General features: G+C 38.4%; 1 protein-coding gene across 2 annotated transcripts in view; it reads left to right on the top strand.

The window, feature by feature from the left end:
- The window catches only part of ZMAT4 (zinc finger matrin-type 4), a 369,306-nt gene that overhangs the window by 196,298 nt on the left and 145,928 nt on the right, over positions 1 to 27,080 (top strand). For both annotated transcript variants that reach the window (XM_066380392.1, XM_066380391.1), the window contains one exon: positions 19,876 to 20,032. In XM_066380392.1, the coding sequence (XP_066236489.1) occupies positions 19,876 to 20,032 (157 nt within the window). The remainder of the gene's footprint in view (positions 1 to 19,875; positions 20,033 to 27,080) is intronic.

Raw genomic sequence — 27,080 nt, 5'->3', positions numbered from 1 at the left:
AGGCCTAAGTGGAGTTTTGTGGGCAGGAGGGAATAATAAGATCTTTTTGTGTGGGGCTTGGGGAAGCCTTGATGAGGAAGGTGGCATTTGAGTGACCCTTGTAGGTAGAGAGAATGTGAAAATTCTAGTTGGAAGGAGCCATGTCAACATAGACATGTAGGAACTCCTTTTAGTTAAAGGATAAAGAGAGTTCACTGATTGAATCATTTTTTCTTTATATACTTATTCAAGAATCTTTTAAGCACTGTACTAAAGGCAGAGATAGAAGGATGGATAAGAAAGGAGACTAGTCTAGTGGGGGAAACTACTGCTCTCTAACCTGATACAAAAATGAGTCCTAAAGGCCAAATTCTCATTCACCTGCAGCATCTGACAAGGGCAAGCAGCCAGGAGATGGGGAGCTTAGAAATTTAGAGCTAGGATTTTGAGCCATGCTCTTGGCAGGCTTCTTGGTGTTCCTGACCTTGAAAAAGATCAGTTTGCTTGGAGCGTATTGTGTATGAAAAGCAATGGTGGGGGAAAAGACCAGAAAAGTGTGTTGAGAGATTTTAGCAAACTTGAACTGTATAAGGAATTTATTTTTAGGTAGTAAGGAACTCTTGAAAGTTTTTGATGGGAAGACTGACCTAAGATGCCACTGCAGTGGAATGGAAATAGTACCACCCTGAGTTTAGCTAGGCAAGGATTCAAAAATCAGCCCCACCACTTTCAAACCTTATGACACATTGGAGAATTTAAATACTCTGGGCTTCATTTTTCCTAACCTGTAAAAATGAGGATTTATTAATTTATTTACTCACTGACTTCATATATTAATTCATTTTTAATTCAACTAATAATTAATAATTACTCACCATGTTCTAGACCTGCACTGTCCAACCAGAAGCCACTGGCCACATAGGACCATTGAGCACTTGAAACATGGAAAATCTGAATTAGTATGTGCTGTAAGTGTAAAATAGCTACAGATTTCAAAATCTTTCTCTGAGAACCCCATCATAATTTTTAGATTAAACAAATGTTGAAAGGAAAATAGTTTGGACATATTGGGCTAAATAAAATTGTTGTTTTAAAATTAACTTCAGAGGTTCTTTTTAATTTTTTTAAATGTGGCTATTAGAAAATTGAAATGTAGCCATATTTGTGGCTTATAATGTATCGTATAGAACAGTGCTATTCTAGATCCTGGGAATACAAGCCTGAATAATTTACTGGTAGGAGATTGCTAATACATAAGGAAATGTAAACGTCTGAGCCATAAAATTTTAGAATGTGAAATAAGCACTATGAAGAATAGAAAAGAGGAGCATGCATTGATGAGGGACTCAGGCTTGAACACGAATGACGGGGAAAAGAATATAAAAGCGGAATGAGAAGTAGAGAGAAGTAGACAGTTTGGGGATATAATTGGGGGACAAGGTGACAGAATCTGCTGATGGGTTGAATTCAGGAGATGGGGAGAAGGAAGGAGGAGTAAACCCTATTTTAGGATTATTATGAAAACTAAGTTTGGTAAAGTGTATGAGGCACTTGATGCGATGTTTGGCACACAGGCTCAGACAGCGGCAGCTGGGCCGACGCTGGGGTCTGAGGCTGCGGGTGATGAGAGCGACAGGGCTGCTCTGCGGGGAAATCTGTCTGGCGCAGACGTCATTCCACCGTGAAGACTGCCTCACCTCCGTCTAATCTTAAAGTCATGCTTCAGACAGGAAATAATAACTTTTCATTTTGTAGTTGTTTGAGATTTTCAGAGCTTGTCGACATTTTCTCCCTCTCTTCCCACCCGCCACTTGTCCCAACTTTGCTCTCTCTGGCACATCAATTTATTTGTGACATTTTTGTTAGCTACTTCTTTTGGTTAATGGGGCTTATCTAACTTATGTATTTGTTCTCTCTTAGGAGTTCTGGCTAATTTTCCCTTTTGGGGTCTTGTAAGTACGGTTACCATCTGTTTAAATATTTCTTTAGTGGCTGAAACACAAATCAAGCCTTCCAAGTACCAAAGGCACACAGAGAATTCTACATCCCTCTTGAATAGAGATCTTTCTTTCTCTCTTGTCTTTATTGTCAAAATAACCATTTTCCTCCATATGAAAATGGAGTTTCCATCCACTGAGTGAATGGTTTTTATCCCAGTGACAGGTTATATATCTCTCTAGTTAACAGTAGAAAACAAGGCTTATGCCAGAGTTAATGTAGACACTGCAGCTTCTGTGTTGAATTCCCTAGCCAGCTAGACACATCTTTCTTATGTGGGAATACTCATATAAGAACATGACAATGCCACTACCTTCATTTCAGTGTCAGGCATGGACTTTATGAATATTGATCATTTCTTCTTCTTCTTCTTCTTTTCTTTTTTTAGGTGAGAGGAGGGGAGATAGTGAGGAAGACTCCCTCATGTGCCCTGACTGGGATGTACCTGCAACCCCATTTTGGGCCAATGGTCAAGTACCGAGCTATTTTTAGCGCCTGAGGGTGATGCACTCTGATGGAGCCAACGCTCGAACCAATCGAGCCACTGGCTATGGGAGAGGAAGAGGGAGAGAAGGGGGAGAGGGAGTTGTAGGAGAAGCAGATGGTCACTTCTCTTGTGTGCCCTGACTGGGAATTGAACCCAGGATGTCCATAGGCCAGGCTGACTCTCTGTCCACTGAACTACCGGCCAGGGCTAACTGACCACTCTTGAGATAAAACAATAGTGTTCATAGGAGAACAAAAGAGAGATTACTTTATGTGGAAAAAGACTTATGTGACTGAGTTAGATTGGGTTAGTGGATGTCCACTTTAAGTCATTCATTCAACAACTATTTATTTCATGTTTATCAGGTCTCTGCTATGTATCCAGACTCATGGCAGGCACTGGAGATTGGGGGTGAGAGGTGGGGTGGTAATTCTTAAAGTTCTTGCCCTCAAAATGTTTTTAGAGAGACAGTCTTAAGAAAGTGCTAATAAAACGAAGGGACAATATCTAATCCAAACTATGGCACACATGTTAAGGACTGGGAGAGGTCAGCAACCAAGATGCAAATGAAGTTTGTAAAAGTCCCAAAAAGGCTCTCAGACAAAATGAACCTTGACATCTGGATGTGATTTGAATGGGTGGAGGACAGAGAAAAGCATGACCAGAATGGAATAGAACAGGGTGCATAACAGAGGACAGTGAGAAACCGTTTGCTTAAGACCCTTCAGTGAGTCAGGAAGCAAGCCTCTTGGGCCTTTTGGTCTCTCTGAAGTGGGAGAGGAGAAGAGAATTCTTTCTTGTTTGCTGGGTCTTTTCAAAATTACATGTCAGTCTATAAGTGACAACATGCTTAATACTAGAACCAGTTTCACTGATTGAACATTCAATCTTACTATAGGGTATATGCTAAGAGATACAGTTATATCTGCCTCTAGCAGGGGATGTCAGATGTCTCTTGCTTTTATGTGTAGCCTAGTAGTAGCTGCAGTTGGGGTTCGAGCTTACCCATGACATGTCTTTAACCAGTGATCAGAATTCTAAGGATGTCCAGCCAATGCACAGAGGAATTCTATATACTGCAAGGGAGCCCATATATACAAAATAATTTTCACTGTTTTCCCCTTTCTGAGTTGGTTTGGCTTCCCAGTAGAAGATGTCCAGAAAAGAAATAAACAAACAAACAAAAAAACTTACACTTAAAATTTTAGTATTTCTTTGGGCTTTTGAAATTATTTAAATGCATCTCAGACTTTTTCTATAACAGCTTTATTGAGATATACTTTATATATCATACAATATACATATTTAAGGTGTATAATTCAAGGGTTTCAGTTTATTCGCAGAGTTGAGTAACCATTACCATAGTAAACATTATCATCACCGAAATGAAACCCTGTACTCATTAGCAGTTGTTCATTTTCCCTGACCTCTCCCTTCCCATCCCCCTACTACTGGACATTGACTAATCTACTTTGTTTTTATAGGTTTTTCTATTCTAAAAATTTTATATAAATGGAATCATATAATTATGATCTTTCATGATTGGCTACTTTCACTTAGTGGTGTGTTTTCACTTCTGGGTTATTATGAAGTATGCTGCTATGAATATTTATGTACAAATTTTATTTCTCTTGAATGAAATATACTTTTGATTCTCATTTTTCATGATAGTAGTAGTGGTCAATAAAGTGATCAATTAGCAAATACTAAGCCATTGCTCACAGGGGAAATACAGGGTTAGTTCCTGCAAGCCGCTGGTTACTAGACTTCTGTCAACTACCTTGTTTGATCTGTGTTTCTATTTAAAGATGTTTTATTTAATATATATTTCTTGCAAATAATTGATTACATATAGTACTTCTTTATACTAAAACACCAGCTGAGAAGTTTTTAACATTTTCCTTACTCTGGTTAATATGGTAAATTTTATTGGCTTTTAACTTCATAATGATGCTGTTCATTATGATTTTTCTATCAGACATTATCTCATGAATCCACAAATTTTGCCACTTTCCCATAATTTCATCATGTACTATAGATGTCTTTAGCATTTTCTGGAATGGTGTCACAAACACATCAGACATTTCCTCTTCCTTATTTTAGATGTACAGTATTGTCTGTTGATTAAAATTGAACTCACAGCCAACAACATTATTTTTGATGCCTGAATAAAGCTTATTTAATACATGTATTTTCTTTGTAAAGTATGTCACCAGCTTCTTGTCCTTTGGAATACTAGACAGCAGCTTAACATTACCCTTGGACTCATTTGAAGCAAAATTCACCAACAAAAAGCAGAAAAATGCAAAAAAAAAAAAAATGTGGCACTGAGTAGACCATGAAAAGAGCACTCTTTACACTCTGAGAGGAGAAACTAGAAGGCAGACCATGGCCTTGTTCAGCCTCAGCTGAGAATGGGTGTGCCAAGTGACTGAAATTTCTTTGCCACTTTGCACATATCCATGAATGAACAGAAAAATGCCGCAAGTATTGATTTCAAGTTATAAATAAATATTTTCAAGTAGGTAAATTCACATATATGTCAATAATGACTACTGACTGTACCAAGGAGTAGAATTGCTAGATCGTCTGGTAACTCTATGTTTAAAGTTTTGAGGAACTGCCAGATGGTTTTCCAGTGTGGTCGTGCCATTTTACATTCTTGCCAGCAGTGTATGAGGGTTCTCTATTCTCCACATCCTTGCTAATCCTTTTTATTACTCATCTTTTTTATTCTAGCTATTCTAATGGTTATGAAGTGGTAGCTTGTTGTGATTTGATTTGCATTTTCTTGATGGTTAGTGATGTCTAGCATTTCTTCATATTCCTAGTAGCCATTTGTATATCTTCTTTGTAGAAATGTCTATTCAGATCCCTTACCCATTATTTAATTTGGGTAATTTTCAATAATAATATTTGTAGACTTTGATACTGCACTTTCAATAATGGATAGAACAATTACATAGAAGGTTAATAATAAAATCAAAGAAAAGAGAAGACTTATCTATATCCAACAAACATCTGTAGAGTTATCTAGTTCTCCCTTCAATTCTCTCAGTTTTTGACTCAGATATTTTGTAACTCTGTAGTTATGTGCATGTATGTATTTAATTGTTCTATTTTCCTTAGGACTTGGTGCTTTAATCATTATGAAATGTTCCTCTTTATCTCTAGAAGTAATTTTTGTTTTAATGCTTCTTTTTGTCTAATATAAGTTTAGCTGCTACAGCTTTCTTATGGATACTGTTTGCCTAATATATGTTTTAATATTTTTACTTTCACCCATATGTATCATACAAGATATAGACTGGTCATTTTTAAATTCAGTCTTACCATCTCTTTTTGATTACATGGTATAATACTTTCACATTTAGTGTTATTATTTTTATAGTTAGAATTATATCTACCATTTTACTTTTATTTTCTAAATAAAGTATGTCTTTTAGTTCCCTTATTTCCCTTTTGCAACTGTCTTTTGAATTAAGATAATATTTTGTATTGTGACATTTTAATTTCTTTAGTGATTTTTCAGTATGTTACTTTAAATCATTTCTTTCGTGGTTGTTCTGGAGCTCAACATATACTTCTCAACTTATCAAAATTTATTTAAGATTTAAATGAGCTTAACTTAAGCCATATACAGATATTATTTCTGTACAGCTGTCTTCTCTCTTCCCCCCTTTTTTGTGCTAATACTATTATACATTTTACATCAGAATGTTACAATTCAACAATATATTGTTCTGATTATTATTACATAATTTTATCTTGTAAAGAAATAAGACCAATAAATATTTTAGTGTGTTGACCTTCTTATTTACTCTTTATGGTTCTCATCATTTTTTTCCTGAGAATTTGAGTTTGAAGTCAGTGCCATTTACTTAATCCAGTACAGCTTTGCTCTTATCAACCTCCTTTGTGCTGTTATTATCAAATACATTATATTTCTATGTTTTTCTCTGTTATTGGCTCAACTATACAAATATATACATGTGATTTATGCATTATAAATTAGTTAAGAGAAGAAATAAGATAAACATATATTTTGTTTTTAATACTTACATAATTATTCTTACTGGTGCTTTTGGTTTTTGTTTGTTTGTTATTTCATGAAATAGAAATTATTGTCCGATTTCACTTGCTTTCATCCTGAAGAATTTCTTTTAGTAATTCTGGTAAGGTGGAAATGCTAGTAACAATTTCTTCCAGTTTTTAAAAGAATTTCTGAATGTCTTTATTTTATTTATTTTTAAAATATATGGTTGCTGAATGTAAGGTTCTTTATTTCCAATTTTTTTAAGCAATATTTCTTTTTTTTTTATAGCAACAGAGAGAGAGACAGAGAATAAGAGACAGGAAGGGTGAAACATGAGAAGCATTAATTCTTAGTTGCATCACTTTAGTTGTTCATTGATTGCTTCTCATACATGCCTTGATGGAGGGGGGATGGCTCCAGCAGAGCCAATGACCCCTTGCTTAAGGCAGTGTACCTTGAGTTCAAGCCAGCCACTTTTGGACTCAAGCCAGCAACCATGAAATGTCAATAATCCCATGCTCAAGCTGGTGAGCCTGTGCTCGAGCCAGATAAGTCTATGCTTAAGCCAGTAACCTTAGAGTTTTGAACCTGGGACCTCAATATCCCAGGTCGATGCTCTATCCACTGCACCACCACCAGTCAGGCTGGATAGAAGATTCTTGGTTGATAGATTTTTTTCTCTCAGCACTTTGAATATATTACCCCAACTGACTTCTGGCCACCATTGTTTCTCATGAGAAGTCAGTTGTTAATCTTATTGTGGCTTCCTTCTATGTGATGAGATGTTTTTCTTTACTGCTTCAAAATTTTCCCTTTGTTTTTGGTTATCAGAATTTTAACCATGATGTGTCTAGATGTGGATTGTTTTGTGCTTGTCCTACTTGCATTTTTAAAAAATTTTGGGGTGAGTAGATAAATGTTTTCTTAAAAAGTTTAGAAGTATTAAGTCATTATTTCTTTGAATATTGTTTTCTGCTCCTTTCTCTTTCTGTTCAGTTCTGGTACTTCTATTTTATGCATATGTTGGTCTTCTTAATGGTGTGTCATATTTCTTTGAGACTTTCTTCAATCTTCTTCATTCTTTTTTTCTTTCTTTTCTTTGAGTTCCATAATCTTTTGATCTATCATCAAGTTACTGATTCTTTTTTCTGCATGCTCAAATCTAATGCTGAGCACTCTCTACTGAATTTTTTTTATTTTAGAGGAGGGAAGATACTGAGATAGTCTTCTGCATGCACCTCAACAGGGATCCACGCAGCAACCCCCTCTGGAGAAGCTTGAATCAACCAAGCTATTTTTAGCACCTGTGGCTGATGCTAGAACCAATAAGCTATCCTCAGCACCCAGGGCTGAAACTTGAATTAATTGAGCTACTGGCTGTGGGAGGGGAAGAGAAAGAAAAGAGGAGAGGGAGGGGGAAAGGAACAGATGGTCACTTCTCTTGTGAGCTGTGACTGGGATTTGAACCCAAGACATCCATGCACCAGGCTGACACTGTATCCAGTGAGCAAACCAGCCAGGGCCAATTATTATACTTGTAATTCCAGAATTTTGATTTGATTATTTCCCTTACTGACATTTTTTATTTGATGAGTTATTGGCATCATAGATTCCGCTATTTCTTTAAACATGACTTTTATTTTTTATATACATTTATGAATGTTTGACATTTTAAACATTGCTTCAAAGACTTTGCCCGTCAAACCTAACATCTTTCCCCCCTTTTTTCATATGTATGACTTATACTTTTCATTATTTATTTATTTATTTATTTATATTTTATAAGCTTGTTGCACTATTGTTGAAAACTGGATATTTGAAATATATTGTAAAAATGCTGCATACTGATTTCCTTATCCTCTGGGGCTTTTGTTATTATTTGTTCATTTTTATTGAATGTCTTGGCTAGACTATTTTAATAATCTCTATTTCTTTCACAACGTGCAGCCACCAATATCATTGCTCAGAAGAGCAGCCTTGGGAATGTGCATAGTCACCGTTGGATGACAGTGGTCTTGCAAGACTCCCTTCAACTGTCTGTTTCTCTGATCTCTCTTTGTTAGATCAGCTGTTTCTGCTAGAATCGGTACCTAGCATTTAGGTTCTACTAATTGCTAGGTGATTGCTCTGTTATTTCCAGGTTTCTAGGATATAAATGCTTCAGTCTGATTAAATTAAAGTCACTCCTTTATGTAGTGTTAGTTTTTGAGGAAACTCTTTAAAGTTTGTTCTGACTTCGGAAAGGCTGTCCTTAACTGTCTTCTTCCCTAGTCTCTCTGGTAAACTTGCTTCCCAATGGTTTAGTTTATTGCTTTAATGGAGCTATCAGCTTGTCTTAATTGATGCCACCCAAATCTCCACTGTCTTTTAGAGTACTCTTGAACTTAAAACTTTCCCATACTCTATTTCAAACAAAGTCAGTTCCTTTGGGGAGAGTTTATGAGCTCTGTGTTCTTATGGATTTTCTCTATCTGTTGTTATTGGAAAAAATCTATGAGTTGGTGCTCCAGAAGCAGGGACAGGGATAGTGGCCTGATTCTCTCAGAGTAAAAGCCCTGCTTGATTAGTTGGGCAGAGGTGGTGACCTCTGGTCTTCTCAGTTTATCTGGCCTGGCATGGACAGACTAGCATGTGTGCTGGGGCAAGGGCAATCAGAATTACATTATTTTTGGCCTGCTGTGCTTGGAATAGAGCTTCTGTCCTATAAATAAGGGTAGGTGAAAGATCTCATGGCTACATTCCCAGGAATTTAGCTTCTGCATCTTGTAAATGAAGAGAATATGATTAATTTAGATGGACTTCCCTTCCTGAGATTCCTTGACTGAGAGATGATGGGTGAGAAGGCTCTATTTTCTTGACCTCACCCAACCAAGATGAAACTTCCATCATGTTGATCTGGGGGTGTTGATAGGGAAGCAGAGAATTGTGGTTGAAGTTCTTACTAAAATTTAGTATATTTTCTTGAATAAATATTTCTTAATTTTTGTTTGTTTTTAGAATAATATGCAGAGACTTTAAAGAACTGTTTGCTTTTTAAGAAGTAATTTTTACTAGTCATGCTTATTTGCTAGAGATCAGTTTCAAAGAACTCCTCACTCTGAAAGTGAAAGTCTCTCTCGTAGGCTTTTTAGTTAAAGTGATTTTTAACCTTTTTTTTTTTTTATCTCATGGCACACATAAACTAATTACTAAAATTCTGTGGCACACCAAAAATGTTATATTTTTTGCTGATCTAACAAAAAAGGTATAATTTTGATTGATTTACCAAAAAATTAATAATAATAGTAATTACCTTTTTACTCCAAAGTTTTTCGTTTTTTGTTTGTTTGTTTTTTAAAATCAGGTGCCTATACTTGTCTATAAGGATTTCTAGTACCAAGAATTAACCAATCAATTACAACCTTATTAACCAGTTAGATACCAACTCTATTATATGACATATATATATATATATATATATATATATATATATATATATATATATATATGGTTCAAGACAGGACACTCACACTAGATAGCTATTATTGTGTTGGCTGTTGTCATTTTTTTTATTTGACAAATCTAAGGGAAAAGAGTTCAGTGTCCCCGACCCAATAGTCAAGTATTGTGTGTTTTAAAAATTCTTGTGACACACAAGTTGGAAATCACTGACCTAAAGAATAAGAGAATGAAGGCAATTATCTGAATTAAGTAAAATAATCTTAAAGAGAAAGGCCTTTTGGGATTAGATTGCTGACCAGAATCATGGGTTTTCTACTATGATTGAATTTTTCTGAAAACTTCTTACCTTTGCAAAATGCTTTAACTAAGCAGACTTAGGATATTGTACAAAAATATTTTTTTTCAGCAATGTGGACATTGCACTGAAAAAGTCTGACTTAATTATTACCTCCAGTTTGAAATCCATATTTTAAGACAATTTTAGTTTTCCTCTTCATTTACTTGATAGCTTGGAGCTGTTCTCAATTCTTTAAGCCAGAAGCTTTAAATGTATTCATTGAAGTCAGTTCATCAAACTTTATGGAGTTCTTCTGTGGGTGATCTATTAACGGTGTTCTGGGTACAATGGAGACTCCAGTATAGGTTATATGATCTGTAGTTGCAAGAAGCCATTAATTGGGAATTTACATAGCCAAGAATATACAGTTAAATTCTAGCTCTTTGCAAGCACTTGGTTAATATTGAGACTTTTTTTCTAGGTAGTTGTTTTTCACCAAAGTCATTAAAATAGTCACAGGCGGTGGTGTTTACAATCTTATGTGAGTTACATTGGTCCCTTTAGTAAAATATCCTGTAAGCATGTCCTGCTGGCCTTAATGGCTGCCTAACTTCTCTGGGTATTACAGGCCTTCTATTGTCAGGTACCTAAACTTTCTTGGTCCCATGTCTATAACTATGGCTTAAGTACATTCCATTATTTCTATATCCATGACAATTGGTTCTCATCTTCTGTTACTCTATGATTCTTTTATATGATGATGCAAATAAAATTGTCCAATAAAGCAGAAATCTAAAAATATATATTAAAACTATAATTTTTTTTTTTTTTTTTTTTTTTTTTTTTTTTTGTTTTATTTTTTTTTTTTTTTTTTTTTTTTTTTTTTTTTTTAGTTTTATAATTTTATTTTTTTAATGGGGTGACATCAATAAATCAGGATACATATATTCAAAGATAACAAGTCCAGGTTATCTTGTCGTTCAATTATGTTGCATACCCACCACCCAAAGTCAGATTGTCCTCTGTCACCTTCTATCTTGTTTTCTTTGTGCCCCTCCCCACCCCCTATCCCTCTCCCATTCCCCCCTCCCCCCCCCCCCGTAACCACCACACTCTTGTAAATGTCTCTTAGTTTCACTATTATGTCCCACCTACGTATGGAATAATACAGTTCCTGTTTTTTTCTGATTTACTTATTTCGCTTCGTATCATGTTATCAAGATCCCACCATTTTGCTGTAAATGTTCCGAGGTCATCATTTCTTATGGCTGAGTAGTATTCCATAGTGTATATGTGCCACATCTTCTTTATCCAGTCATCTATTGATGGGCTTTTTGGTTGTTTCCATGTCCTGGCCACTGTGAACAATGCTGCAATAAACATGGGGCTGCATGTGTCTTTATGTATCAATGTTTCTGAGTTTTTGGGATATATACCCAGTAGAGGGATTGCTGGGTCATAAGGTAGTTCTATTTTCAGTTTTTTGAGGAACCACCATACTTTCTTCCATAATGGTTGTACTACTTTACATTCCCACCAACAGTGTATGAGGGTTCCTTTTTCTCCACAGCCTCTCCAACATTTGCTGTTACCTGACTTGCTAATAACAGCTAATCGAACAGGTGTGAGGTGGTATCTCATTGCCGTTTTGATTTGCATTTCTCTAATAGCTAAAGAAGATGAGCATCTATTCATATATCTGTTGGCCATTTGTATTTCTTCCTGGGAGAAGTGTCTATTCATATCCTCTTCCCATTTTTTTATTGGATTGTTTGTTTGTTTGTTGTTGAGTTTTATGAGTTCTTTGTATATTTTGGATATTAGGCCCTTATCTGAGCTGTCGTTTGAAAAAATCATTTCCCATTTAGTTGGCTTTCTGTTTATTTTGTTATCAGTTTCTCTTGCTGAGCAAAAACTTCTTAGTCTGATGTAGTCCCATTCATTAATTTTTGCCTTCACTTCTCTTGCCATTGGAGTCAAATTCATAAAATGCTCTTTAAAACCCAGGTCCCTGAGTTGAGTACCTATGTCTTCTTCTATGTACTTAATTGTTTCAGGTCTTATGTTTAGATCTTTGATCCATTTTGAGTTAATTTTTGTACAGGGGGAGAGACTGTAGTCCAGTTTCATTCTTTTGCATGTGGCTTTCCAGTTTTCCCAGCACCATTTATTGAAGAGGCTTTCTTTTCTCCATTGTGTGTTGTTGGCCCCTTTATCAAAAATTATTTGACTATATATATGTGGTTTTATTTCTGGACTTTCTATTCTGTTCCATTGGTCTGAGTGTCTATTTTTCTGCCAATACCATGCTGTTTTGATTGTCGTGGCCCTATAATAGAGTTTGAGGTCAGGTATTGAAATGCCCCCAGCTTCATTCTTTTTCTTTAGGATTGCTTTGGCTATTCGGGGTTTTTTATAGTTCCATATAAATCTGATGATTTTTTGCTCTATTTCTTTAAAAAATGTCATTGGAAGTTTGATGGGAATTGCATTAAATTTGTATATTGCTTTGGGTAATATAGCCATCTTGATTATATTTATTCTTCCTAGCCAAGAACAAGGTATATTCTTCCATCTCATTATATCTTTTTCGATTTCCCTTAACAATGGTTTATAGTTTTCATTATATAAGTCCTTTACATTCTTTGTTATGTTTATTCCTAAGTATTTTATTTTTTTCGTTGTAATCGTGAAGGGGATTGTTCTTTTGAGTTCCTTCTCAGTTGTTTCATTGTTGGCATATAGAAAGGCTATTGACTTCTGTATGTTAATTTTGTATCCTGCGACCTTACTGTATTGGCTTATTGTTTCTAGTAGTCTTTTTGTGGATTCTTTGGGGTTTTCGATGTATAGTATCATATCATCTGCAAAAAGTGATACCTTTACTTCTTCTTTTCCGATATGGATGCCTTTTATTTCTTTGTCTTGTCTGATTGCTCTGGCTAGAACCTCTAGTACCACATTAAATAAGAGTGGAGAGAGTGGACAACCCTGTCTTGTTCCTGATTTAAGGGGGAAAGCCTTCAGTTTAGTGCCATTTAATATGATGTTAGCTGATGGTTTATCATATATGGCCTTTATCATGTTGAGATATTTTCCTTCTATACCCATTTTGTTGAGAGTCTTAAACATAAAATTGTGTTGTATTTTATCGAAAGCCTTTTCTGCGTCTATTGATAAGATCATGTGGTTTTTGTTCTTTGTTTTGTTGATATGGTGTATTACATTAACCGTTTTACGTATGTTGAACCATCCTTGAGATTCTGGGATGAATCCCACTTGATCATGATGTATTATTTTTTTAATATGTTGTTGTATTCGATTTGCCAGTATTTTGTTTAGTATTTTAGCATCTGTATTCATTAGAGATATTGGTCTGTAGTTTTCTTTCTTTGTGCCATCCTTGCCTGGTTTTGGTATGAGGGTTATGTTGGCTTCGTAAAATGTGTTTGGAAGTATTGCTTCTTCTTCAATTTTTTGGAAGACTTTGAGTAGAATAGGAACCAAGTCTTCTTTGAATGTTTGATAAAATTCGCTGGTATAGCCGTCAGGGCCTGGACTTTTATTTTTGGGGAGGTTTTTAATGGTTTTTTCTATTTCTTCTCTACTGATAGGTCTGTTTAGGCTTTCTGCTTCTTCTTGACTCAGTCTAGGAAGGTTGTATTTTTCTAGGAATTTATCCATTTCTTCTAGGTTGTTGAATTTAGTGGCATAAAGTTTTTCATAGTATTCTACAATAATTCTTTGTATATCTACGGTGTCCGTGGTGATTTCTCCTCTTTCATTTTGGATTTTGTTTATATGAGTTCTTTCTCTTTTTTCCTTGGTAAGTCTTGCCAAGGGTTTGTCAATTTTGTTGATCTTTTCAAAGAACCAGCTCCTTGTTCTATTAATTTTTTCTATAGTTTTTCTGTTCTCTAATTCATTTATTTCTGCTCTGATTTTTATTATCTCCTTTCTTCGGCTGGTTTTGGGTTGTCTTTGTTCTTCTTTTTCTAGTTCCTTAAGGTGGGAAGTTAAGTGGTTCACTTGGGCTCTCTCTTGTTTGTTCATATATGCCTGAAGTGATATGAACTTCCCTCTTATCACTGCTTTTGCTGCATCCCATAGATTCTGATATGTCGTATTGTCATTTTCATTAGTCTGTATATATCTTTTGATCTCTGCACTTATTTCTTCTTTGACCCATTCATTTTTTAAAAGTATGTTGTTTAGTTTCCACATTTTTGTGGGATTTTTTTCCTCTTTTTTGCAGTTGAATTCTAGTTTCAAGGCTTTATGATCAGAGAATATGCTTGGTACAACTTCAATTTTTCTGAATTTGCTGATGTTGTTTTTGTGGCCCAACATATGGTCAATTCTTGAGAATGATCCATGTACACTGGAGAAAAATGTATACTCAGTCACTTTGGGATGAAATGTCCTGTAGATGTCTATCATATCCAGGTGCTCTAGTGTTTTGTTTAAGGCTACTATGTCTTTGTTGATTCTCTGTTTGGATGACCGATCTAGAGCCGTCAGCGGTGTATTGAGGTCTCCAAGTATGATTGTGTTTTTGTCAGTTTTTGTTTTAAGATCAATAAGTAGCTGTCTTATATATTTTGGTGCTCCTTGGTTTGGTGCATATATATTAAGAATTGTTATGTCTTCTTGATTCAGTGTCCCCTTAGCCATTATGAAATGGCCATTTTTGTCTCTGAGTACTTTTCCTGTCTTGTAGTCAGCATTATCCGATATGAGTATTGCTACACCTGCTTTTTTTTGGATGTTATTTGCTTGGAGTATTGTTTTCCAGCCTTTCACTTTGAATTTGTTTTTATCCTTGTTACTTAGATGAGTTTCCTGTAGGCAGCATACAGTTGGATTTTCTTTTTTAATCCATTCTGCTACTCTGTGCCTTTTTATTGGTGAGTTTAATCCGTTTACATTTAGTGTAATTATTGATACTTGTGAGTTCCCTATTGCCATTTTATATCTTGCTTTCTGTTAGTTTTGTGTCTTGTTTGATCCTTCTCTTTTGTTTTTCTATCTTTTGTTTTTATTTGGTTGTATTCCATACATCTTTCCACTGTTGCTATCTTTTTTATCTCATGTACTTCTGTGGTGGTTTTTTCAATGGTGGTTACCTTTGAATAATGAAAAGGGTCCCTACCCTGTTCATTGTAGCAAACTATTTTGTGAGTACTTTTGCACTCCATTGTCCTTTGCTACTGTTAATCTCCATCTTCTCCCCCTCTTTCTTTTTGTTGTTGTCACAGTTTAAATTTGGTTTTATTGTGTTCTTCTTGGAGCTTTTACTTGTGGCTCTGTTTTTTTTTGTTCTTTGTATCTGATTGGAGAACCCCCTTTAGTAATTCCTGGAGTGGGGGTTTTCTGATGATAAATTCCCTCATCTTTTCTGTATCTGTGAATGTTTTTATTTCTCCTTCATATTTGAAGGATAGCTTTGATGGGTATAGTATTCGTGGCTGAAAGTTCCTCTCTTTCAGGACTTTAAATATTGGGGTCCATTCTCTTCTAGCTTGTAGAGTTTCTGCTGAGAAATCTGATGATAATCTAATGGACCTTCCTTTATATGTTGTATTCTTCTTTTCCCTGGCTGCCTTGAGAATTTTTTCTTTGCTGTTGGTTTGTGTCAATTTCATTATGATATGCCTTGGAGTAGGTTTGTTGGGGTTAAGAAAACTTGGAGTTCTGTTTGCTTCTTGAACTTGAGGCTTTAGTTCTTTCCACAGGCTTGGGAAGTTCTCATCTATTATTTGTTTGAGTATGTTCTCCATTCCATTTTCTCTCTCTTCTCCCTCTGATATACCTATTATTCTTATGTTATTCTTTTTGATGGAGTCAGATAATTCTTGTAGGGCTATCTCATTTTTTTTAATTTTTGAGTCTCTTTCTTCTTCTCTCTGTTGTGCCTCAAGTTGCTTGTCTTCTATTTCACTAATCCTCTCTTCTATCTGACCTGTTCTATTAGCTAAGCTTGTTACTTCGTTTTTCAGCTCGTGAATTGAGTTTTTCATCTCTGTTTGATTTGTTTTTATAGTTTCAATTTCCTTGGACACATATTCTTTGTGTTCATTGAGTTGTTTTCTGAGCTCCCTAAATTGCCTTTCTGTGTTTTCTTGTATATCTCGGAGGATTTTTAGGATTTCTATCTTGAATTCTCTGTCATTTAGCTCCAAGGTTTCCAATATATTAAATTTTTTCTCCATAGATTTTTCCTCATCTAGCTGTGTTACCTCTCTTTCTTTTGTATCCATGATATTCGATTTTCTCTTCCTTAATGGCATCTTTGGGTGTATTGCGAAGCATCTGGAAGCTCCAAGTATAGGTTTTTCTGTTTCTGGTTGAAGATCTTGTTGAGTTTTGGGGGAGATTTATCGGAATCGCTTCCTAACCCGCCATTACTCTGACGTCATCTCCAAGGTGTCAAAACTATAATTAATCTAACATAAATTTTGGGAAAATTTTCCCTACTTAAACCTTCAAGTTAGTTTATGAATTGTTGATATCTCTGGTTATTTTTCTGCTCATCTTTCTGTCAGTCTGAAAGACTTTGAGTGACATCTAGGCCTCTGTGCATTACCTATTTTCATTTTTAACTTTTATATCATTCAAAGGATCAACCCCATGAAACAACCCAAAGCTCCATTCATTAAGTAAATAATTAAAGATCCCTCTATGTGGCAAGTATTGTGCTGGGTGTTAGGGCTTCAATATCAATGAGATGATTTTCTTGATCTTAAAATAATTTCATAGGTTCATGAGGGAAATAAATGTAAGAAATAAATAAATTTAATAATTAGCATTCTATGGTAAGAGAATTATGATCAAGACAGATAGAAGAACCTAACTAAGGTTAATGCTCACCTCTGCAGGAGAGTAGAGGGATCAGAAGAATCTTCACCTCAAGGGGTGATGACTAAACTGAGCCATTAAGACAGATTCTGAAAAGATGAGAAAGATAAAAATCTATAGAAGATAAAAATCTATGCAAATAGACTTATGTTAATGTTCTCTCTACCTTATAATTGGGAGGATGTGAATCCAAGAGAAGGCTTTATTTCCCTGCGAACAGTACTTTTATTTATTTATTTATTTATTTATTTATTTATTTATCTATCTATTTTTTTATTTGTCTGACTTCAATTCTCTTGGTCTCAACCTCCCTGATAACAAGAAGCAGTGCCATATTTATCTAACATTTAGTAGGTTCTTTAAAATGTGTTGAATGAATGAATGATATAAACCCATTTATCAGTATCCACATTAAGGGCAATTCTTTGTCCTGAAAACTGGTTATGAGTATACTTCACCTAATGCTACCAGCCCTTCTTTTGGGGTTTCTAGCCTTTCTTTAGACATGTCTACATATTAGAGCTCCAAAGAAAGAACTGCTTCCTGAAGACAGCTTTGGCTGGCCCTTTCCCTGGAATTAGTGGAAGGGATGTGCAAATTCTATATAGGTATAGATTGTGGGGTAGGGTTTGGCTTATGATCTTCTGCCTAATTTTAAGAATTACATACTTTGATGCATATCCTTTATTTATGCATAAGTAGGTGAAAAATTGGTAATTCAAGCAATTGCTTTTATCTTTTGTGTGTGTGTGTGTGTGTGTGACAGAGACAGAGAGAGACAAAGAGAGGGACAGATAGGGACAGGAAAGGAGAGAGATGAGAAATATCAATTCTTTGTTGTGGCACCTTAGTTGTTCATTGATTGTTTTCTCATGCAATTGCCTTCATCTTAACAAACTTTCTTCCTTTTTTTTTTTTATATATAGCACTGATATCTTCTAACATATAGTGAGGAAGTACTATTTTGGGTCTTCATCCCTCCTGGGCTATGAACTCGTAGCCCAGGAGGGCTAAGGTTCCAACTGGTCCTGAACCCTTAATAACACCCAAATTTGTCATTTCCTGGTGTTCCTGGGCTCTATCCCTTTCATGGGTTAGGTAGTATCTCTTACTTCCTAGGAGAAAAAAGCGAGGAAAAGCCAACTCTGTCCTTGCCTGCCTGGGCCAGTCAATCTTCACTATAGACCACACAATGGTATAAAAGTGTTTATGGCTTTTTCTCTTTTTACTGTGGTGAAAACTCAAGCATCTTGGCTTTAAATCCTTGCACGAGCAGACTCAGTGGCACAGCTTCGGAGACTATCCAGGTGTCCTGCCCTAAGGTTATTCCCTTTCCAGGAGGTGACCCTTTGGAGAGCCCCTCCTCTCTCCACAGGGCCCATTTTCTTTCACTGATCCCCTGACCTCTGGCGGTACCTTTCCTCACATCTCACTCATTAACTCTAATAAACGGGGTACCATGTAAGGTTCAATAATCTAAGGTCAGGAGAATTAATTGCAGTAGGTGGGGTTTTGTAATTCCAAATCACAGATTCCCTTTTGAGGTCCTTCCCTTCCATACCTTCCCTGAACTACAGGCCAGCTTTTGCAACACACACACACACACACACACACACACACACACACACACACACACCACTCCTCCCAAAGGAATGCTAATTATCAGAGAAATTACACACTAATGCCTTAAGGAGGAAAGAGTTAGTTTTCTAACTGCCACATAATTTGCAAGGCAACACTCTCTCCAGTAGCTTGGACATCTTATTATGATGCAGAAAAATACATGCTATATAATTCCCTTTCTCTATTCCATCCCTACCCTAATCCTTCTCCCCATGCCATTTTAAATTGCACTCTCTGGGCTTGCTAGAAACGAGAGACGTTTCTATTGTGGAGCCAGATACTCATCCAGGGCTTGCTCTAACAAAGAGATGCTGTGCTATTGCTGTTCCATTAAAGAATAGATTAACTCCTTATCTGAGAGTCCACTTTACCCTCAATTTCCAACCAGGCAGGAGGGAAGCCAATGGATTAATCTTCCCTTTGCATAATATAGGTAATTGATGATCTGTGTGCACAATAGCCAGGTCACATGGTCTGACAAAGGATTTATTTTTTTCCGAATCCTGATTCATTCTCATCAAGGTTTACAAAAGAATAAAATCAAGCTGGATTTAAGAAGTTTCTTGTGTGGCCTTTAGTCACCTTCCTGAAGAAAAAGGAAATTATAAAAACTCACATAGAAAATTCAGCCAGCACGGTCATCAGAATTTTATAATAGATACATGAGTTAATTATGAAAAATGTTCAAGTCCTTAAATAAATCTTAATTTATTTTTTTTTAACACATGGCATGTAGCTTGGTGAGGCTAGAATTGGTCAAAGGCAGAGCTGAATGTCAAATGATAATTTCTGCTAAATAATTCAGGCCATCTGAACTCTGATATTTTACCTACTTTAATGAGTATAATGGGTGCAATTAGAGACTGTTTTCCTCACGATGCCAGACACAATGTGTTCTCACCTAATTGTGGGCCCCTTTTACCTTCCCGTAACTCATATCTGCATAGCGGTCCTGTATTGCTAGCACCTGGCCGTAACCCACTAGTAAATGTGAGTTGAAGTCAGTAACTAAGTTTGGATGATGATCATAAAGAAAAAAGAGATTGTAGAAGAAAAGCTAGACATCTCCCTAAGGAAGGCTGTGGTCAATCTCACTTGCAGCAGAACGGAATGGGAATCAAGAAGTCTCAGGCCTCGGTCCTCTCTAATGTTACCTCTTTCCTTCTCCCCTGGCAGGGAAGTGATGCTGATATGGTTGATAAGAACAAGTGCTGCACACTCTGCAACATGTCCTTCACCTCAGCGGTGGTGGCTGACTCACATTATCAAGGCAAAATCCATGCCAAAAGGTTAAAACTGTTGCTAGGAGAGACAACTCCACTGAAGACCACAGGTACGTACATGTGTGGACAGCTATTGCGGGAGACACTGATGTTCAGGCAGCTTACCTGTCTCCTTAATCCTGCTTTGTCTTCCGAGGTGGCTGCCAGAACCGGAGACTAATGGTACATGTCCTTCCAAACCTAAAGGGAGGGGTGGGTAGCCCAGCAGCCCTTATTGTCATGGACCATTAAGTCCAATGACAGGTGCTCACTCCCAACCTGGGTCCTTCAGAGCAGTAATTCCGCAGCTTGCAACTTCTGAAAGGCTGCTTACCTCCTGCAAGATGTTGTCTGTCATATTTATTGTATATTATGTAAGATACGATATTTATTATGCAAAGAGCACTGTTTTCCCTAGCTGCGCTCTGTAATCAGTGTGGATAATGTACTGTGTACAACGGGCACGTTCCTCCCGGCCTGTCTGGTGCAGGGGCCATCCTTAGTGGCAGTGGGAACAGGGAAACTGTAGTTCTTAGAAACACTTTTTTTTTTTTTTTTCATTTTTCTGAAGCTGGAAACGGGGAGAGACAGTCAGACAGACTCCCGCATGCGCCCGACCGGGATCCACCCGGCACGCCCACCATGGGGCGACGCTCTGCCCACCAGGGGGCGATGCTCTGCCCATCCTGGGCGTCGCCATATTGCGACCAGAGCCACTCTAGCGCCTGGGGCAGAGGCCACAGAGCCATCCCCAGCGCCCGGGCCATCTTTGCTCCAATGGAGCCTTGGCTGCGGGAGGGGAAGAGAGAGACAGAGAGGAAAGTGCGGCGGAGGGGTGGAGAAGCAAATGGGCGCTTCTCCTGTGTGCCCTGGCCGGGGATCGAACCCGGGTCCTCCGCACGCTAGGCCGACGCTCTACCGCTGAGCCAACCGGCCAGGGCAGAAACACTTTTGTTTGCAGACAAAAGTGATGGGTTTTTTAAAAGGTTTTTTCTGATTAGAATAAGAAAATATAGATAAGGCATTTTAAATATTAACCTAAGCCTTCATTTTCAGATGTTAAATATTATTTGCTATAAAGTTAATGATCCATTAGAATTTTTTTTTTTACTATTGAGGTAAATTGGTTATAACATTACATAAGTTTCAGGTGATTGTCCCAGAAGTCAAGTTTCCATCTGTCATCATACTTTTGACTTCTTTTTTACATTTGCCCTCCTCTGTCCCCTTCTCTTCTGATGACCACTGACCTGTTGTCTGCATCTCTGAGTTTTTTTGTTTGTTCATTGTTTCTTTTCTGTTTTTTTGTTCATTTGTTTCTTTTTTGTTTTATCTTCTACATATGAGTAAAATCATATGGTTTTTGTTTTTTTTATCTGACTTATTCACTTAACATACAAGGACCATCCATGTTGTCACAAATAACAATATTTCATCTTTTTTTATGACATGAAATTCCTCTCATTTTCATAGGGGATCCTGTGTCCTGTGATTCAACCTATGAACTTTAACAATAAAAAAGCTTATGTATTTGGCCTTCTAATTGCTTGCCTAAAAAAAAAAATCTTCAAAAATCTACCAAATTATAAAAGTAAAAATACTACTTTAATTTAAACAAGGTAGGTTATTTGGACAAGGTTTACATGATGGTGAAAATGTTAACTAGACTAGGTTATATTCCCAAGAAGTTAGGGGTGTATTTCATGATGTCTGTTCTTTTAATGCGATTAAAATTTAGCAGTTCATTTTATCTTGCTAATGAATTGTGCATAAATCGTGGGTGTAATTCTTTTTTAAATGGTATTTTGGAAATTGGAGAACATTTAAAACAATCCTTGGCTTTTATCCTCAGCAGTGTTTTTCTTAAGAGAAAGATCTTCTTTTACTTAGAGAATAGCAAGAAATCTTTTCACTGTATTTTTCTACTTACTCTAACTAAAGAATATTGTTTTTGCAAAGGTGGCTTTGACATTCATATATAGCATAAGGTTGTGAAACACGTGAGATCCAGTGACAAGCTCAGCCTGTTTGGGGGCACACTCCGTGCATGAGCATTTGATCAGCAGCCACTTGGTTGGAACTCCTGCTTCTTGCTCTTTAAAAGATTGGCTACTCACCTTGTCACCTACTCCCCTTCACATCTCTTAAAATAGACGCCTCAGAGAAACAGTCACCGGAAAATTTTTACCTGTTTTCCATGAATGAGCAACTAGCACATTTGTTTTCTCCAAGCAGGGGATTGCTGTTAAATTTAATTTTAGAGGAAGAGGAACTGTATTTCTGTTTATTACTTTAATTAGGAAATGGAGAGTTATTATTTTTATAAAAAAATTACCACATAGCAAAAATAGTACTTTGTGAATTTAAGTACATCCTCAAAACCACCAAGTATCCGTTTGTTTTCCTGAAGTCAAATACCCTCAGAGCTGTAAATATAACTTGGGTGTAATTTATTAGTTGTCATCAGTATTCTAAAGGAAAAATCAAAAGCACTTAACTGAAATCTTTACTTAGTGACTTTGGCTTGGTGTCCCCCAGAGCTTATCCAGTCCTCACTGTGCAAAGTCAGGTTGCTGGGTAGGCAAGAAGGGAATGGGGGTGCGGCAGGGGGAGTAGCACTCGTTGTGTTTTGGGCTCGGACAAACAGATTCTGTTTGCCTGGTGCCAGTACCCCCCCACACACCTTCTCGTTTAGCTCAGCGTTCCCAGGCAGCGCGTCCCTGATCTGCAGCTTGTCCTCTCATCCATGCTCCTCTAACGCTGCTTTGAGCAGAAAGAATCTTGAAAAGTGGCAACATCAGACAGAATGGAAGAGCCTGGGAAGTGAAACTGGTCCCTGGGCTTGGGTTAGTGTCAACCTGGCTGCTGGCAGGGAGCAGAGGAAGCAATAGTTATTGCTAGAGGGAGGTGAGTCATTAGGTAAAAGTGTGAGCAGTGGGTAGGTGTAGGGAGGTGTGGCACAGGATAAGGGTTGGAAAATTTGATAGGAGGCTGAAATTTAGCAATGGAGAGTCTGGGTACAGAGATCCCGCAGAGACTTTGCGCCAGGTACTGGCATCAGGTGAGTCTGGCAGCTGGTAGCAAGGCCCTGGCTGCAGTCCTGGGGAAAGGAAGGGCTATTAGAAACGCCGCAGGGCATCATCATTTAATACAAGAGTACCGGGCTGGTAAGCAAGTATAAGGAGCAAATTATGAACCTGATTCCAAGACGTAGGATATAGGTGGAGGCTTGGTGTCAAGCACAGATTCAGTTACTACAAATACAGAATAAAGACCACGCGGCACCAGAAAGGAATTCCCAGGCCACGGGCTTCCTGAGCTACCAGGAACAGCCCCTTGGGCTCCTTGACCGGAGTCAGGATTGCCTGCCAGGGCTCCTTGCTGCCTGCAGCCAAGCCCCGCGGCAGTTCCTGAAGGTCTTCACCTCCCAGTTGTGGCTGCCCCGTGCACATCGAGGAACTGTTCTGCCTAATCAACCAGGTTGGCTTCAAATTATTTCTATAAAGAAAACAAAAGGGAAAAATAAGGAACAAATAAAACCCAAGAAACTGAATCAAGATGCCAGAGAAAAGCAATTCTCCTGCTCAGGTATGCTACTTAAGCTGGCCCTCCATGAATAATAGGCTCTTGAACTGTAGTGATTTCTGGGTAGGAATAATCGAAGCATGACTCATTGCTTCCCTAGCTATTCCATTGGATAAGGGTGAGCAGCCGGTACCTGTGAATCATCACCTTTCCTCCTACTCAGGATGCACTGGGCTCAGGCATCAACTGGGTATCTTGCAGGATTAGTTGCCTTCTCCAGATGGGAACGTGTTTACTAGAATTTCTGAAATGCTTGGCAGAGCCACTGGAACAAAAACCAGTTTCAACTGTTGGTTGGTGTGTTTCAGCGTTTCTGTTCTAGTTCATGCTCTTCTCCATCCTGCTGTCAGATGAGAGCATGAGGGAGACTCTAGCCCTGCAGTTCTTCCAGGGCCAGCAGACCTGTGCTTGGCGATCTTCCCCAGACCTGAGGCCAGAGTGAGGTTGCTGTAGTCCTGTCATGTGCCACACCATGAGGAGCATTTAGGGGAGACTCCGGATGGAGGCCAGAACAATAAAGGACATGGAAATCCTCTCATCAGAAGAAGAGTAAAGGAAGCAGGGGTTGTTAAGCATGCAACAATGATTACTCAGGAGTAAATCTCTTGAAAGGATGTCATGGGAAAGAAGGATTCATGGCGTGTGTATGTGTGTGTGTGTGTATGCATGTGCATGTGCACGTGCACACATGTGTGTATGTGCTTGGATGCAACACACCTAAACAATCAGAGAGTAGCAAATTAGGGAGTTCTATCTGAGCTCAAGGTAAGGAAGAGTTTATTAATACTCAGAGACACTGAAAGGTGAAAGTTGTGGCTGGAGGAGCTGTTGAAGCAGAGGCTGGTCAGTTACTTGGCAGGCTACTTTCTCAGGGGGTTCCAATGCGACGACACTAACCTACGTGACATTTAAAGTCCCTGGATCACATGGTTAGCCTGGACCACATGAAAGTCCTTCTGACACTAAGATTCCCAGCCAGAATCTACAGGCTTAACCCACGGACATACCATAGCAGAGAGAATCCAGGCCTGAGAGCCAGATTGGAGCTCAGGCTCTTGCTCTGCCTAGTTCTATCATTTTTAGTAGTTCCATTATCTCTTTTAACCTCATATTTCTTATCAGTCATTTAATTCTTATAGTGGATGAATTTATCTCACTGACTCTTATGTAGAGCAAATGACAGATTTAATTTTTTTTATTTTTTTATTTTTTTACAGGGACAGAGAGAGAGAGTCAGAGAGAGCGATAGATAGGGACAGACAGACAGGAATGGAGAGAGATGAGAAGCATCAATCATCAGTTTTTCGTTGCAACACCTTAGTTGTTCATTGATTGCTTTCTCATATGTGCCTTGACCGCGGGCCTTCAGCAGACCGAGTAACCCCTTGCTCGAGCCAGTGACCTTGAGTCCAAGCTGGTGGGCTTTTGCTCAAACCAGATGAGTCCACGCTCAAGCTGGTGACCTCGGGATCTTGAACCTGGGTCCTTCTGCGTCCCAGTCCGATGCTCTATCCACTGCACCACCGCCTGGTCAGGTGCAAATGACAGATTTAAAAGTGCTTTGAGAAGCCTGACCAGGAGGTGGCGCAGTGAATAGAGCTTCGGACTGGGATGCTGAAGGACCCAGGTTTGAGACCCCAAGGTCACCAGCTTGAGCACGGGCTCATCTGGCTTGAGCCAAAAAAAAAAAAAAAAAAAAGCTGCTCACCAGCTTGGACCCAAGGTTGTTGGTTCGAGCAAGGGGTTACTCAGTCTGTTGAAGGCCCATGGTCAAGGCACATATGAGAAAGCAGTCAATGAACAACTAAGGTGTTGCAATGAAAAGCTGATGATTGATGCTTCTCATCTCTCCCCATTCCTGTCTATCTGTCCCAATCTCTCTCTCTCTCTGACTCTCTCTCTCTGTCGCTGTAAAAAAAAAAAATGTGCTTTGAGAAGTAGAAGGTCTGTGACCAGGGTAAATGAGTTGACATGGATATGACTCCTGTCCTCTATTAGAGCCTCTGACTTCCTGATTACCAAGGGGCTGTTTAAACGCTACCTTGGAGAATGCACACAAGGACATTATGCTGTGTTTCCTTGGAGACAATCCTTTCTGGGATGAATTCTATAAACTGAGGCAGGGCCTGGCACTGGAGCTGCCCACTAGAGAGATGCAGTGCTGGCGGGCGTGGGGAGCATGGACCAGGAACTCAGGGGCAGGGACGGCCATGGAGCCAAGGAGAGAAACAGGCTCTGGCATCGGGAGACCTGTCGGGAGGGAGAGACTCAGCCATCACGCAGGGGGCAGGACCATGGATCTGGGACAGGGGCCTGGCAAGTAGAGACAATAGCAAGTCATTTTTAAGACAAACTCAAGACCTCTAGAGGATAAAACAAGGAACTAGACACCAGAATGAGGTCCAAGGGAAGGGTATAGATCTCAGGAATATGAAAGAGGCTCTGTTATCAGAGTAGAAACACAAAGTGATAAGAAAGCTAGAATCTTGATGCCAGGCCTCAGAGATCAGGCCACTCCCTTCTTACTGATGTAAGGCTGGGTCCCTCACCCAGAGCTGACTCCGTGGGAAGGTGAGTACTTCCAACGGAGTGGAGAGGATGAGCAACCAGTCGGAGCCCTGAGGTTGTCACTTGACGATGGCTTTTCTGGGCTCCTTTTCCCGGAGCTGTGGTTTCTTCCTAAGTGGCTGCCTGGTTGGCCTATAAGGACAGATGTGAGGTCTGCCTTTGATGGGACCTGAAATCCAATCTGTGTTAGTTTCCCAGGGCTGCAGCAATAAAGTCTCGTACTGGGTTGCGTAAAACAACAGAAACTTATTCTATCACAGTTCTGGAGGCAAGAAGTCTGAAAACAAGGTGTAGGCAGGGCCAGACTTCCTCTGAAATCTCTAAGGAAAAATTCTTCCTTGTGTCTTCTTAACTCCTGGTGGCTCCTTCCTTGGCATTCTAGCTGTATTACTTCCATCTCTGCTTCCATCGTCACTATCCCTCTTTCCGGTGTATCAGTGCATCTTCTCCTCTACTTATAAAAACACCTCTAACTGGACTTGTTAGTGGAATGGCAGCTGATATTAGACCTCGGTCTTTGGGTTTGGCTAAGAAAATAATTCAGAGCAAAGGAACTCAAATACAAGCAACCGTTTATTTAGAAAGTCCCAGAGATAAAAAGAAGTGAGCCAACCGGGCTGTGTGGACTCAGGAAGCAAGTTACAGAGGTAAAACAGGAACCCTTGGAGTTTACAGAACGAAAGCAAAGATATATACCTTGAAGGAAGAAAGGGGGAAGGAAAGGAGCAGAGGGAGAGATAGAGGGAGAGAGAGAGAAAAGAAGAGAGAATGAGGGAGCTGTGTCTCTAGGGCTTTTAGGAAACGTCTCAGAGGAGGATCTCAATAGAATATTCATCAGTTTTCCAAGTGTGTCTCCTGGGGGTCGTAGTCTCCACTGAACAGTCAACAACAGGGCAGACGATCATTAGTCATCACAGCTGGTCCTGATGTCAGCTATGGCATTGCCCTGACTGTTTTTGCTGCTTT

Source organism: Saccopteryx leptura, chromosome 4, assembly GCF_036850995.1.
Source record: "Saccopteryx leptura isolate mSacLep1 chromosome 4, mSacLep1_pri_phased_curated, whole genome shotgun sequence".
Taxonomy (NCBI): Eukaryota; Metazoa; Chordata; class Mammalia; order Chiroptera; family Emballonuridae; genus Saccopteryx; species Saccopteryx leptura.
The sequence above is the reverse complement of the archived record's forward strand: the minus strand, read 5'-3'. Positions and strand labels throughout refer to the sequence as shown.